The 15,801-nt window shown below is 37.7% G+C and overlaps 1 protein-coding gene across 46 annotated transcripts in view; it reads left to right on the top strand.

Annotated features, from left to right (window-relative positions):
* Positions 1-15,801, top strand: part of MEE18 (maternal effect embryo arrest 18) — a 33,031-nt gene that overhangs the window by 6,924 nt on the left and 10,306 nt on the right. For 14 of the 46 annotated variants that reach the window (XR_016055620.1, XR_016055633.1, XM_088867030.1 and 11 more), the window contains 3 exons: positions 2,092-2,163; positions 5,203-5,286; positions 11,901-12,002. Coding sequence is in view for 32 of the 46 variants with exons in the window: in XM_088867030.1 (XP_088723156.1) it covers positions 2,092-2,163; positions 5,203-5,286; positions 11,901-12,002 (258 nt within the window). In the remaining 14 variants the exon portion in view is untranslated. Of the gene's footprint in view, positions 1-2,091; positions 2,164-5,018; positions 5,070-5,169; positions 5,287-9,547; positions 10,385-11,598; positions 11,679-11,900; positions 12,003-15,801 lie in introns of those variants that run through there. The other 32 variants (XR_016055624.1, XR_016055606.1, XM_088866945.1 and 29 more) reach the window with 11 other exon arrangements.

Here is a 15,801-nt window from a genome sequence, read left to right on the forward strand (position 1 = left end):
ATTAATGAATAATTATTTGTCCATAAGAAAAATAAAATTCCGCCCCAAAACATAGATTGGTGCTATTGGGATTTGGGCTTGGGCTTGATTAGTTATGGTGTTGATGACTGCACACGATGTCCCAAGTTAAAAAATTGTTGAATCACTAAAAATATAGAGTGGTGTTGTTGGGGTGGCGTTTTCGGTGATAGCCATTTATGGTTGTAATGGTAACTTTGGGTCCCATTTAATAGACCAAGAGGTGCTGGCCCAACCCCAAAATGATGCCATCTTGTGAGTATTATAAAAACTGAAAACACCCATTTCCATCCAATTTACAATTTGACGGTCTCTGTTGGTGTGCTTACAACATGATTACCATAACACACAATGGTGTCCAATTGGTGGTGAAGCTCATATTCATTTATATGAAATGCATGAATTTTTCCTATCCTGGGTCAAGAAATGATGAATCATTGCTGGTTTTAATGTTTTCTATGTCCAACTTTAGTATTTTAACACATATAATGGATTTTCTTGAGAGCTTACTGGCATTGATTATGCAATTGATTTATCCAATCATCTTTGAGGTAATGTCGATCTTGTAATATAGCTGTGACTATCTTCCATATAAGTTGCGCATGGAGTTGCTCTGTTTGTCTTGATAGCGACATCCATCCTGAAATAGACAGTTATGAATATAACTGCATTCATGTCTGCTACAAAACCACCAGAACTTTCCTTCACCACCCAAAATCCAAGTTTCCAAATGGTTAGTGACCCTACAAAACACTCCCAATGGATCACCCAAATAAAAAGGTATTGCCTATCCCAAACAGATGTATAATGAGCGAGCCTGAGGGGGAATTGCTCAACCATCTTGTTTTGCACTATGAAATAACAACTAGGGCCTGGTCCTATGCATTAAACCTTTTTGGAATACAATGGCTTACCCAGAGTCGATTGAGGCCCTATGGAAGAATGGTACTCCCCACCTTTGCAGAAGATGGATTATTACTTTGGAGACTCATGATCGTCACTATTTGGCGGGTTTAATGGATGGAAAGAAACAATCAAATTTTCAACTCCACATATTAAAAAGTGGAGTGGCTAAAAATAGGATTAACAGGGAATACTCGATATTTCGAACTCTCCAATGGCATGGGTGTTCTCTAAATACTCATGGTAGGGTTCTTTGCCTGTCTTATTTCATTCATACCAGATAGTATATAGTTTTAGTGGTCCCTGGATGCATAGTTAAAGATTATAAGGTTTCTTCCTTACGAGAACTTTTTGGGAGGTTTGCACTCATGTGAGGCTCTGGTAGGACTTGAAACTTGCCTTGCCTCTGGATTCAAACCCCTCTATTTCTTTGCCATACTTGGCTTCTTCATGGCTCCAATACACACAACATCCCATCAAATTCATGATATCGTAGAATTCCACAATCACTGCCCTCATACAAGATGACGAATACATTTGAACTGTTAACAGAAATAAGATTAAGAATTGTTATTATGCAAGAATCACAGTATTGGCCAATTGTTTTTATCATGAGCAAAAATGATCTTCTTGGTTTCATCACATACTCGTCTGGTTCTTGCATTTCGTGAAACTCTTTCTACATTCCATAAAAATAGTTTCCTCAAGTCTATTACTGTCTAAAAGTATGCTATTTGCCTTTGCTATGCATATTTTTTGAATCCTTTTCTTTAGTTCGCCCTTGATTTGTTTTTCTCCACTGGTTTAGGTAGCTGTATGCATATATTTACTGATTTTATGATTGAAACAGTGTCTGATCCTCTGATGGAAACCTATGTAATGTTTTCTAGCTGATCATATGCCCCAAGTGGAAATATATGTAGATAAACTGAAATTTCTTGACCTAGGAGAATAATTTATTCCAGTATATTCTTAATCTGTCATTCTGATGTTTAGTGGTAATTTCTTTCAAGAACCATAATTTGGAGCCTCTTCTAAAAATTCGCACTAAGTGTAAGCTATTACTGGTTGAGTGATAGTCTTACTTTATCAACACATTACACAATCAACAGATATTTCAATTGTATGGCTGTCATGAATTTTCATGACTGAATCTCTCTACCATTTCAGGATGGAACGATAATTCGGGGTCAAAATAAAATATCTCATCCAACAAGTGAATCCTTGGAGCCAGTTAATAAGGTCTGCATAGTAGAAAAGAATATCTCATGTATTTCAGTTTGACAATGTCAATTATGTTTCAAGATTATCCATGATATGTATTGTATGGGTTTTCATTTTTCTTAGATTATTCTTATGATTTTAGGTTCTACATTTCTGTTATGGCAACTTATGACCTTAGCATTAGAAGGTAAATATGTCAATAATATTCATGATGTTGTCAAATGAATTGTAGATTGTAGAAAATAAATATGTCAATAGTACTCACCCAAGTGTTGTACGCTTTCTTATGTACCCCTGTGGGTATGTGGGAACTCGCCTCAGCCACTAGCGGAGGCCAAGTTACTCGGCCTAGTCTTTGAATGCTGTCCCCATAAGTTGTTTCCTTGCTTTCTGTCATGTGTCGTGCAACTATTAGCACCTGTCTCAGAGAAGAAGATAGAGGTTATGCACAAGTGGAGATGGAGAGTGGCTGAATTTGCAATGCATCATCCAAGGCTGATAGTGGGCCCAAAACCCGTCAACTGTAATTTACATTTTAGAATATAAATTGAAATTTTCAAAAAAATGACACCGTATAAAAAACTTAACATTTATTAGCACAGCTGTTGTCTTTCTAGTGGTGGCTTTTTTTAAGTAAATAACTATTTTAACATGAGATAGCATACACAAAAGCAACCTCTATGTGATGGTAGCCCTTACGCCCCATTGGAGCACATCATGGGTTGCAAACTTCGCCTCCACGTTTAGTTTTGAAATGCGATTTTAAAAATGCAATCTTGAAAGTACATTAAAAGAAACTACACCAAAGGATTTGATATAGTGCCCTATTGAGTTAAGATGGCCTACCATGTAGCCCTTGAGCAACATTTCTATATAATGTGTTGATACGTACTGAAATTCAATTAAGTCACCTGACACTTATGGTCAATATATCTCATCTGTGCCAACACATGTCTAAGTGTCAACATGCGATACAATGAATATTATGGAATAATTAGGTTACACATATCCTTTATACTCCCCCTCAAGCTGTACATCAGCAACAAACATGGACGATTTGCCCTTTAGAAAGTTGATCTCTGCTTGGTCGACCTTTTGTAAAAATTTCTGCCGCTCTTCATTCCAAACAAACATTGCAACTATATTTTTGTCTTCAATTTTCTATCTCAATAAGTGTTGATATTTCTGAATATGTTTGGTCTTTCTAGGAAGAACTAGATTTATGGAAATGGCTATAGCGCTTTGATAGTCATAGTATAGAACTCAATTGCACAACTTGAGACCAAGGACCACAGAAAGGCTCCTTATATATATAATTTCAGAAGTAACTACTACCATTGCCCTATACTTAGCTTTTGTGCTCGACTTTGCCACTATCCTTGGCTTCTTGCTACGCCAGGATACCAAGTGCTGCCATCTTAAAAGGCTCTACAATCCTTTAAGAAATTCATATTCTTAAGATTATTTATAAAGTAAAGCAACCCATCATTTATATTGCACTTTATGTACTTAATATCCTCTTGGAAGCTTCTAAATGATCTCTGCTTGGATTATGCATGTGCTGAGTTACCGTGTTAAATGCATGCGATGGTGATTCAAAAAGCGACCCGCCTAGTGCCTAGGCAGCTGCTAAGCAGGCCAAAGGGGGCCTGGGCGCATTGCCTAGGGCTAGGTAGCAACCCTGGATGCCCGCATGGGGGGGGGGGGGGGGGGGGGGGGGGGGGGGGAATGCCCCTCATGGAGGGGTGTTTTTGTCTCTTTTTTTTTGGCAAGATTAGAGGGGGAAAGGGGGACGGTCCTCCTCCTATGTGTATGTATGGACTATGGACTATGGAGTCATGGAGTTTATGTAGACTATAGAGTATGGACTATGGTTTTTTCTTTCCTTTTCCTAATGATGAGTTGATGGCTAAATTTGAAAATTTTCAAGGTTGGATTATATTTTCCTATTTTTCTTATTGTGTTATTAACTAATTGTCCAAATCTCAAATACTTTGGACCTCACCTCAATATTCATTTTTTTACTATGTATGGTGTATGGAGTATGTACTAATGGTATGAAGTGTATGGACAATGGATTATGAATGTGCTATATGTTATGAATTCTTAACGTGTTTTGTCTCAATATGCATTTTTTAATTTTTATATAAAAGTTGGATCTAAAACAGTTGGATCAGATACCTCCTGCCCTTCTTATTCCACCTGGGCTGCTTAGAAACTTGGGCGGCTGCCTAGGCGCTAGGTGGCCAGCATCCCCCCGGACGCCTAGGCACTGCCCGGCATTTTTTGGAACACTGGCATAGGATATATTTTAAAAAAATATATATTTGGCAGTCAAATGTTACCTGTCATGAAACAAACTTTTCTTAGTTCTTGGGCAATAGTAGTGATATCCTTTATACATATTGCTATAGCTCATTAATACACACATTTCATCTTTTGCATTAATTTATTCCTTGACTTTCATCGACATGAACATAAGAATGGCATCTGAAAACTTATAGCATGTTATAATTGGAGTGTCTTCAAGAACAAAGGATGGAGACTCTCCATAGGTGTTCATGGAAGGTATCGATTTATAACATGTATTTCAATATTGAAAACCTCACTTGACTTGGATTTGGGATCTTCATTGGCATAAAATGACAGATGGAAAGAAAACAATTTGGTTGAATTTAATATTTGGTGTGCTGCATGTTTTTGAAGGTAAGATGTTGCTCGGATGGAAATAAGAACCAAGAGACTGATTTAAACTGAGTGTGAAATTGAATTGAAACTTTTCTTGGGATTCCATATCTTGAATAGTTGTGATGTGGCAGTAGTTTCATTAATATTCTTTAGCATTAAGTTATGTTCAATGTATATATGAACAGATTCTGCTCGTATCTTTGTTTGCTATACTAATTGACCATGTGATGGCTGAGGTATGATGAATTACTTTTCTGTATTCCTAGACAAAGAAAAAATTAATTACTTTTATGCACATTTTAAATTATTATTTTTGAATATGGATGTTCTAAATAGAGGTTTACGGAAGATCTGATTTCCAAATGTCAGGCGTGCTCTTCATTTCAATCTCTGACATCCGGAATAAAGCGTGTATTCTACATGTCAAGCGAGGGCACAAATTTACTTCATGAGGTACATAAGTATATTTCATATTGCTATGGAATAAATTATCGATATGGACTAAGTGAATAAGTTATCTGGAGTTTCTTTCACGCCCTAACTCGACTTGCTTAAATATTTTTAATTGTTTTGTTCTCATACTATGAGCAACATGGTATTCACCTTTATCTTGGATTAAGGAATTATCTGTGTTTGGTTCTAGCTCATATTGAAGGCTCAAGATGATTCGTTAATCTTGTTTTCTAGAATATTTTTTCCTTCGACAATTATTAGTGTCCTTCAAATATCATTATGTGAACTAAACTTGCTCCTGAGAATGATCAAGAGCTTGTTATATTTTAACCACTCAGTTTGGCTGCTCTAATTGGTCGTACGAAGACTTTCGAGAAGAATGATGAATATATTGGGTGTCAATTGTGCCAATGTTTGTTACCCTCATTATTTTAAGCTTTCTGTCCAAGGTTTGGACTAGACTTGTCCCCTCTAATGCCTCCATGGGGTGTCCATTGGTTCATGCTCGATCTAGTAGAAGAACTAGAAGGTACAATTGGAACAAATGAAGTCACTTATTTAAGTTAAATGTGCTGCTGGAAAAGTAGTTGCATTTTTCTTGTAAATTTACTAAGCTGAAAAGATGGAAGTGAAGAAAAGGTTCTTAAGATTTTGAATCCAATTAGGACATGTGCCTTCCATATTAATGACAGGGCCCTTCTTAGTGGGTGACATACTTGATCTGAGTGAATTGATTCGATAAAGCAATTTTTGTCTTCCATTTTAAGTTGAGATATTGTCTTTCTCATATTACGGTTTCATTTTTCAATATTTTCTAACCGGTTCTCAAGTTCATTTTCTGCATTTTTTGTAAATAAGTAGTAGCTGACATTGTCATTTAATTAAGCTGAGTGGCATGAAGTTGACAGCATTGCTTTACAGCCTTCAAACCTTTGGAGGATTTAATATTGAAATATTAAAGCTCTAGATCTGTTTAGACACGAGGCCAATTGAGCTTCGGTTATCGTAAGCATTTCCTATATAATTCTTTTTTTCATCAATTGCTCTTAAACAATGTTTTAAAAAGGGGCCTGATTAGCACATAGGCGGGCTAGGGTGGCCTGGGTGCATCGCCCAAGCCCAGGTAGTCTTCCTGGGTAGGAAGTACCTAGCGGCTGCCCAGGTGCTTGGGTGCCTACCTAGGCCGACGCTAGCACCCAGGGGCAAATATGCCTCTCGTGGAGGGGGCTTTTTTTTTTTCAAAAATTTAAGGTTGTAAAAAGGGGGCGGGGGAGGGGGAGGGCGAGGGGGAGGGGGCGAGGGGGAGGGGGCGGTGGGGGGGAGAGGTTAGGTTCATATGCAACTTCACAGGCCTTGCTGCTTGGCTTGCTTTGAATGAAGGTCATGTAGAAACGGAGGATAAACCTCCTTTGAGCTATTCTCAAGGGAGAAAAACTTCAAAAATTTGGGATTAAGTGATTCCCATAAGATTGAAGGATTTCTTAAAGTTCTGAAAACTCGATCCAAACATCTCCCTTTGAGTTTGGATTTACTTTTGGAGATTTTTCAGGCCTATGAGAGGTTTTTTAGGAGATTTTGAGATTAAAAACATCTCAAAGATGGAAGTTGAAGATCGGGCAACTATGGTTTGTGAAAAAATTTTGTTTTTCAGATTGTTTAGATTAATTTGAGATGTCTTCATCAGGTTCTAATAGAAGTGGTGATGCGGGTTGGAAATATGTCTATAACTTGAATCCTTTAAATGGAAATTGCATAAGATGCAATTATTGTGAGAAGGATACAAATAGGTGTATAAAACAGTTCAAGAAACATCTTGCCAGTATTAGGGGGATGTTGCCCCATGTAAAAAAGTTTCTAATGCCATTAGAGTAGATAAAAAAAGTATATGAAAATAGTAAAAAAAGAGAGGAAAGAGTGGCATGCATAGTATAGCTAAGGTCTGGCGTTCGGGTTAATTGTGATGATGATGATAGTGATGAGGAGGGGTGTGATGAGGTAGATCAACTTGCTATATCCCAGGCTAAGAGGAAAGGAAAGGGAGTTTTCGTTGGTTTTGGAGGTGGGGGCCTAAGAGGCTTTCGGTTAGGGGGCCTATGGATTCTTTTTTACCCCGACCTGACCCTGAGGTTACAAGTGAGAAAACAAAGAATCAAACAACCATTGAAAATAAAATCAAGAAGGAAGAGAGAGAGAACTGCTCATTATATTGCTCGGTGGTTTTATGAGGCGGGCATTCCTTTAAATGCCGCTTGCGTGAGCAGCTTCTACACTTTGGTAGAGGCAATTGGCCAATTTGGGCCTCGGTTGAAGGCCCCCATCCCTATATGAGCTCTTAGAGCCTCTTTTGAAAAAAGAGATGAATGTCACGAGGATATTGTGGTGTCACAGAAGGATGCATGGGCTTAGCATGAGGTTTTTGTTATGATTGATACTTGGAGTGACAAGAAGAGAAGAATTTAGATGAATTTGTTGGTGAATTGTTCTTCAAGAACTGTTTTTTTGAGGTTTATTTATGCCTTCGATGATAACCATGATGCCCATTGATCAATTGGCGTTTGCTATCCCTAAAGCTCTCTCACCCATGTGGCCCAACCATATATGCCACAACTGAGTCAAGTCAGAATTACCGTCATCAATATGAAAACTGCTCTTCTATCTGTAATAGTATTCCCAAGGGATACATATAAATTGCGTCGGATCTTCTTGTCTTTCATCACAACCAGAGCACTCTTAAGAACCTTCAAAACTCTACCTTCTCTAACAAATTTGCAGCCATTGGAATCTAAGGCACCCAAAGATAAGATTCTTCTTAAGATCTGGAGCATGCCTAACATCAGTCAAGATTCTCACAACTCCATCATACATCTTAATAATAATTGTCCCAACGCCAATGGTCTTGCAAGCTGCATCATTCCCCATCAAAACTGATCCACCATCAATACTCCTGTATGTGGTAAACCAATCCCGACGAGGGCACATATGATAGGAACATCCTGAATCAAGAACCCACGAGTCTTTAGAGTTGTCACAATTTGTCGAGATTGACAATACATTATTTGTTCCACTTATTGAGCTTCCATCAACAATATTGGCTGCTTCGGAGGCTCGTTTTCCTTTTTTTTGAGTTTTTGGCAATCCTTCTTTATATGCCCATTTTTCTTACAATAAGTGCAATGAATATTACCTTTCCTTGATCTTTGGATCTGGACCTACCCTGACCTTCTTGTCCCTTTTCACTTTTCTCATCAGATCTCCCTCTAACCACTAAACCATCCGCATGTGGTTGAGCATTAACTTGTCTCTTCCTCAAATCATTAGAGAGAAGAGTCGAAGTCACATCCTCCATCTCTATGGTATTTTTTCCATAAAGCAATTTTGTGACTAGATGCTCATATGATTGAGGGAGTGAGGATAATAAAACTGTAGCTTTATCCTCATCATCCATTGTAACACTAATATTCAATAATTCACAAGTAATTTTGTTAAAATAATTCAGGTGCTCATGGATATCTGTACCTTTATTCATCCACAGGGTGTACAATTTTTGCTTAAAAAACAATCAATTTGTGAGGGGTTTCATCATATACAAACTCTCAAGCTTCAACCAAAGACTTATACCGAATCCTCATTGACGATATTAAATAGCACTTCACTCGATAAACACAATCAAATAGTGCTCAAAGACCTCAGATCTAAGTCTTCCCAATCCTCATCAGACATGGATTTTGGTTTCTTTGACTTTCCTTTCAGAGCTTTTTGTAGACTTTGTTGCACTAGAAAATCCTACACATTGATTTGCCAAATTTTGAAATTATGTTTGCCATCAAATTTCTCCACCTCAAATCTTGCATTCGAAACCTTTACCGCCATATCGACAACCCCAAACCAGGTTCTGATACCACTTGTTATGCGCGGAAGCTGTAATTTTCTTTCTTCGATTTAGTGGAAAAATATCGATGGTCTTCGTTGTGGATGTAATCACATCTGTGACGAACCACCTAATTCTGTTGTTCTTTTTCTGTTATTTATTTCCTGCTTTATTTTTCTTGCTTGTTGCTGGTTCTATTTTTCTCGTACTTTATTTGCCAAAAATCAGCCTATCGGATTTAGAGCTTCCACGTACAACAGATGAGACAAAGGACCAAAATTGATCCAGATAATAATATACTTGAACCCAATCCTCAAGTTCAAATTTCATATTTGTTGTTTGTTTTTTATATTTCATTGTAATTGTAAATCATATTTCATAATCAATTTGCAGCCAACATGGGTGTAGTGCTCCAAACTTACAAAAGGCCATTGGGATCTTGAGCCTAACCACCACCTCGTCTGGCTATGTTCGGAATTAGAGTACTTTTGAGATGGTAATTTATTTTATTAGTTTACGATTTACTAATTTGTATTAGTATTTACTAGTTAGTAATTATGGATTACTATGTCAATTGTAAAGTTGTAATATTGATTAGTTTCATTTGATTTTATTAGATTCATACAAAGAAAAAAACAAGATTGAATCAAAGAGGCTTAGTGACCTAGTTTATGTGAAGTACAATCGATACTCGAAGGAGAGATTTGCTAAGAGAGACAAAGAGATACCCCCATAGATAAAAAAAATGTGGATAATTCCATGGAGTGGTTGGTTGATAATGATGAGATTGAGGGGCATGAAAGATTGACATGAGATATGATCCTGGAGGCCTCAGGGATAGTAACCGACCCTCCTAGGTTGACTAGATCTTCATAGAGGACGAGGGTGGTGGAGGAAGCAGAAGCATATTCAGAAGAGACAAACGACAACCATTTTGTTGAGGAGGGAGATAATTGTGATGATGATAGGCTCGACTCTGATGCATATGATGCAGCTGACCCTACTTTTCTAGATGATGAATGATGTCTGAAGACTCTTTGAGTCTTCAAGTCTATATTTTTTTCCTTTTCCTTTTCCTCCTCTTATGTGTATGTATGGACGATGGATGTGGAGGAGTGTATGTGGACTATGGACATTTGATATGTCATATGTGTTATTTATTTTCTTTCTTGATGATGAATTGATGATTGAATTTGAAATTTTCGAATGTTAGATTTCCTATTTTTACTGTGTATGGAGTCCATGGAGTTTGGACTATGGTATGGAGTATGGATTAATGGTTTGAAATGTATGGAATTATGGAGTAACGGACAATGGATGGACTATATATTATGTACTCTTAATGTATTATATGCCTCAATATGCATTTTTTTAGTTTTACACGAAATCTAGCCCTAAAACATTTAGATTAGATACCCTCTTGTGCTTTTTATTCTAACTGGGCCGCCCCAGGTTCTAGGCAGCCGTGTAGGTGCTGAGCAGCCTGAACCCCCTGGCTGCCTAGGTGCGGCCCTGTGTTTTATGGAACAATGCTCTTAAACTTAGCATGGCAGGTTCACACAGACAAATTTGATCTTGGTATGGTTTACTTGTCAAGTAATGTCTTAATGAATATTTCAAAGTTTCTTATCCATGAGTGCTGGTTAGAATTTTCTTGGAAGAAGACAAGCATGTTATCCAGATATTGTATACAGGAGATGGGCACATGACATAATTGATTTTATTGAGACCCACAGGGGGTTGGCTTGAGTGGCTTTTGTACTAACCCTATCTTCACAACCTGAGAGCGAGTATAAAAATGTAAGGGGAATGAAGAAACCCCTCTTTGGACCTTCAGAATCTGCATAGATGCAAGGATGTGGACAACTCATGTTCCCTTTTGGAAATTAATGAGCACTGCATGAAACTGATTCATTTTTCAACAATGACACTTCGATCAAGAGATTTCACCAAAGGCTTTTAGTTGACTTGATCAAAGGCTTTAACCAACAAGTATTAAAACAACCTCGAGGTACTGTTATATAAAACATCATGATTTAGGAGTTTTTTGTTAAGCTTTATTATGATAAGTGTATCTGTGTCATTCTGGAATGGGTTCGAGAATGCAACATGGGACATTTTTCCTTTTTGTCTCTGTGGTTGTAAATGCCTGGTGTTTCCCGATTCCAAAATGGAATTGCTAACTACATCTTGCAAAACCTGTTTAAAAGTGGCTTTTTCCATAGTTCTCAAAAGGGGACATCCCCTTTTTTATTTAACGACTGCAATAGAACCGTGGCGCATTTGTCTTTCATTATTATAGGGTATGTTTCCTACCCCATTGTACATGGAGCCTTAGTGGCTCTAGTATCTTTCTCCTCCCTATGTTACAGATGAAAGATTTGGCAATGTCATAACCATTTATTTGGAAGTTTTTATCCCTCTCATGTCTATAATTTCTGTAGGCCTTGGTGGGCCTCGGTAGGCTGATCTAATTAAATCAAGAGCATTAATTTGTGTACTGCAGAAGAATGGGCAGTGTCAGGTGAGTGACCTGAATTAGCCTGGACTATGCATGATATTGCTTCTAGCTTTATGAATAGAAACATGTGTAGAAAATTGTTTTCCCTTATTCACAACACTCATAAGGACCAGTTTTATGGATAGAAATATGATAAGTTCGATTATGTAACAGAAAATTATATTGACCTTAATGAAATTGTAAATTTTATTATCATGCTGAACCTTTTTTCTTTTTCTTCTTTAGGTCTTCCCTGCAGTCAATTCTGCAGTTCTTGAGCAGTTGAGAAAAGTGGATTGTATCGTATATGCTATGGGTTCTCTTTTTACTTCCATCTGCCCTTCATTGGTAATGTCAATAGATTGTTAAAATTCATTACTTATTTTGATTCCAGTGGTCAATGTTTCATGCATCCCGTCGTTCTTGATTCCTTGAGGACTTGTTATTGTTTCAGAAAAAGTTTTAGGCAAGGGGGATATTTATTTAAATAGTTCTATATGCAGTTTTGTTTTCTAATGTTCCACATGTTTCATTGCATGATACATCAAATTTGAGATTAAAGCTCTCTTTTACAAAGCGATAGTATATATTGATTACAAGAACCTAAAACACGCTTCGAGAAGTATTTAGCAGGTAATCATCCATGAAATTCCGTTAGTGAACTTGATCAGATCAACATGCAATTTGGGAATCTGCTTTGATGCCAAATTTAAGGCTAGCCTAGCGCCTGAAGAGAAGGGCTAGAATAATTTCAGATTTATTTCAGAGCTTCTCTCTCAATGAGTTGTAGGGGTTTGTTGTTCATGGTGTAAAAATAATTAGGGATTACGGTTTCGTTTCAAGGGTTCTATTTTTTAAAATTCTAATGAGAATCTATGGGTTACGTTTTGATGGATTTTTGGATAGGATGTGTTTGATGTTTGAAGGGTTATGGTAGCACAAACATATAAAGAAAGAAGCAAATAGAGGATGAGAAAGGAGTAAAGAGTAAGAAATTTATAAGAAAACAAGAGGGAGAGGAAAGGAGGACATGTAAGAACTTAAGCAGAGAAAAGAGGAGGAAAAATAAAATATTAGGATGTGAAAGAGAAGGGGAAAAAAGAGGAGAAGAAGAGAAGAACTGAAGATTACCTTAAAAGAGAGGTGCTGCTAAGGCAACTCTATGACTTCAATCAAGGGAACAAAAGAAGCCCTTTCTTGTGCTATCTGAAATCAAAAGTTTTCTTAAGAAACAGTAACCATGGGCAGGACATCTCCACTCTCCCTTTTCTAAATATATGACACAAAATGACCCAAATACCCCTAAGTAAAATGAAATAAGAAAGATGAAACTACCCATTCATTCTCTATAACGACAAAAGGCACAAATTCTATAAGTTAACTAAATTTAAAATAAAGATAACTTAGTTTCCCTCTGTCTAAAAACATAATAAAATAGAAAACAAAAGCTCTACTGCATCGTTGAATGTGTCCAACTTTTCGCCACGAAAAGAATAGGTAAAAACAGTGATTAATTGGTCTAATGTAATACCATGATGCCCTCATAAATTATCCCCTGGTTGGGAAGAACTCAATGTTTTCTGCTATGCCTCCATATAATGTTGATAAAGATCCTTCCACTGCATCTGCAACTTACGCTCATCGATCCACAAACAATTAGTCGATAGTTGTTCTAACAAACCATGCATCTCTGATATGAACCAAGGCATAACAAGCCACGTATCTCTGATATGAACCTAGGCATTTATCCACAATCCAAACATCTACCACATCTTCTCTCTCTCTTCTGCAGCTAGTCTCAGTAGCTCTACATTCTTTAGTGAGCCAGAATCCAAATGTACAGGTGGATATGCTCAAACTCATAGAGATAAAGTGAAATTAACGATTGAGGAGATGTGGAGGTACTTAGGAAGGTCTAGGAGATGAACATTATCACCTAGCTTCTTGAGAATCCATGATGCCCTCATAAATTATCCCCTGGTTGGGAAGCACTCAATGTTTTCTGCTATGCCTCCATATAATGTTGATAAAGATCCTTCCACTGCATCTGCAACTTATGCTCATCGATCCACAAACAATTAGTCGATAGATGTTCTGACAAACCATGCATCTCTGATATGAACCAAGGCATAACAAGCCACGTATCTCTGATATGAACCTAGGCATTTATCTACAATCCAAACATCTACCACATCTTTTCTCTCTCTTCTGCAGCTAGTCTTAGTAGCTCTACATTCTTTAGTGAGCCAGAATCCAAATGTACAGGTGGATAAACTCATAGAGATAAAGTGAAGTTAACGATTGAGGAGATGTGGAGGTACTTAGGAAGGTCTAGGAGATGAACATTATCACCTAGCTTCTTGAGAATCCAGTATGACCTAGACTTTTGCTGACGTAACTTCCTAAGTGTCAATTGGGAACCTCTCACACCTTAGGGGTACCATGACAGATTCCCCTACAGAACATGATTGGTCGCTCAATGCTCTTCTGCAACTGCAGCCTCCTTTTACTTCGCATACTGGGTTCTCAACCTGTCAAGGACCTCCCTTTGTACTTCCTTGATGTGGTAAGCATAGTTTTCGGCTTGAATAGTTCTCCTCCCCACATAATGTAATGGAACACTATCTAACACGTGGAATAGAGTAAGCATACACTATCTTGAATGGAAATTTCCCAGTCAATCGGCTAACCGAGTTATTAAACGCAAATTTTGCATGAGGAAGACTCAGATGGCATTGGCTCGACACTTTACTTGATGGTGGTATTATGAGGCTGACTGTTAAAATCCTGCTAAACGTCACAATGTCCCACATATCCCTTCACGTCGCACCTTAGTCTAGGGAAAAATACCTATCCTTGACTAACATGACGTTCCTAGCCTGACCAAGATGTATAACAAGATCCCCACTAAGCAACTCAATGAATGATGTTATCGCGAAGAGAACTCCCTGGTATGCACAATTGAGTCTCATAGAATCGAAATCTATCATGAGTAATAAACCTAGATGCATGATCTGTACCGTTAGGCCAACAAGACTCCCATATAGGACCAAACTATGGATCAATAGTGTATTGGTCCTTAAGGAAGTCAAAACCGATCACAGTGCGAGTCAATGTTTTCAGGAAGAAAGACCAATGTCTCAAGGAATCTGCCACCATATTGTGAACGCCGACTTTGTCCTGAGGTTAAATTTAAGAATGTGGCTCATTTGACATGTATACTATTTTGGTTACAATGAAAGTTAAGGTATCTTAATGCCTCATGATCTAAATACTACATAAGCTCCCTCTCAATCAAATAATGCATCCAGGGTTGAAGAGCTTCAATGATCGCATTACATCATATGTTGAGTAACAGAAGCACTCACTAAAGAACATTACAAGGCTCCCCTCCTGGCTCAATGCAGCTCCTATATCACAATAGACCCTGAAGACCATCTCAAAATCAGAATGCTCTAAGCTAAGCACTTGTCATTTTGGCCTCTACAAGTTAGAAACTCTTTGCTGCCTCTTGTGCATTTCTTCATGTCATAAGTGGTCAGTGTGATCAGAATGCTTAAGTTTTGGATAAATCTCAGGTAGAATGAATTGGGACCTTTGAAACTGCGCACATCACCAAATAGAACTCAGGGAAGGCAAGCTCCTGATGGCTTCTACATTAGTTGGATCAATATCCCTTATGCTACCGCAATGTAGCCCAGAAAATAGGTATTTTTGATCAAGAAAGTACACTTCTTAAGGTTGACATATAGCTTGATATCTCTTAGGATCTCTAGTACTCAATGCAAGTGTTCTACATGATCGTCACGGCTCATACTATTGAATAAAACATCACGAAAATATATAACCATGAATTTCCCTATATATGGTTATAAGACTTGTTTCATGATGCGCATGATTGTGCTCTGTGTGATTTGACAAATCATAGGGCAGGGCTAAGCACTCTTGAAGTCCTTCATGAATAATGAAGGCTGCCTTCCATTTTTCCCTTGGTCAAATATGAATTTGGTGTTATCCACTCTTGAGGTTAATCTTTGAGAAAAAAAATCCAAACACCACTCAACATCTCTGGCATCTTATCAAGCTTAGGTATGGGGAACCTATCTTTTATGTTAACCGTATTGATTGCACAACTTAACAAAATTCA

This window comes from Amborella trichopoda, chromosome 1 (genome assembly GCF_054954075.1).
Source record: "Amborella trichopoda isolate Santa Cruz 75 chromosome 1, AtrichopodaSantaCruz75HAP2 v2.0, whole genome shotgun sequence".
In the NCBI taxonomy this organism is placed as follows: domain Eukaryota; kingdom Viridiplantae; phylum Streptophyta; class Magnoliopsida; order Amborellales; family Amborellaceae; genus Amborella; species Amborella trichopoda.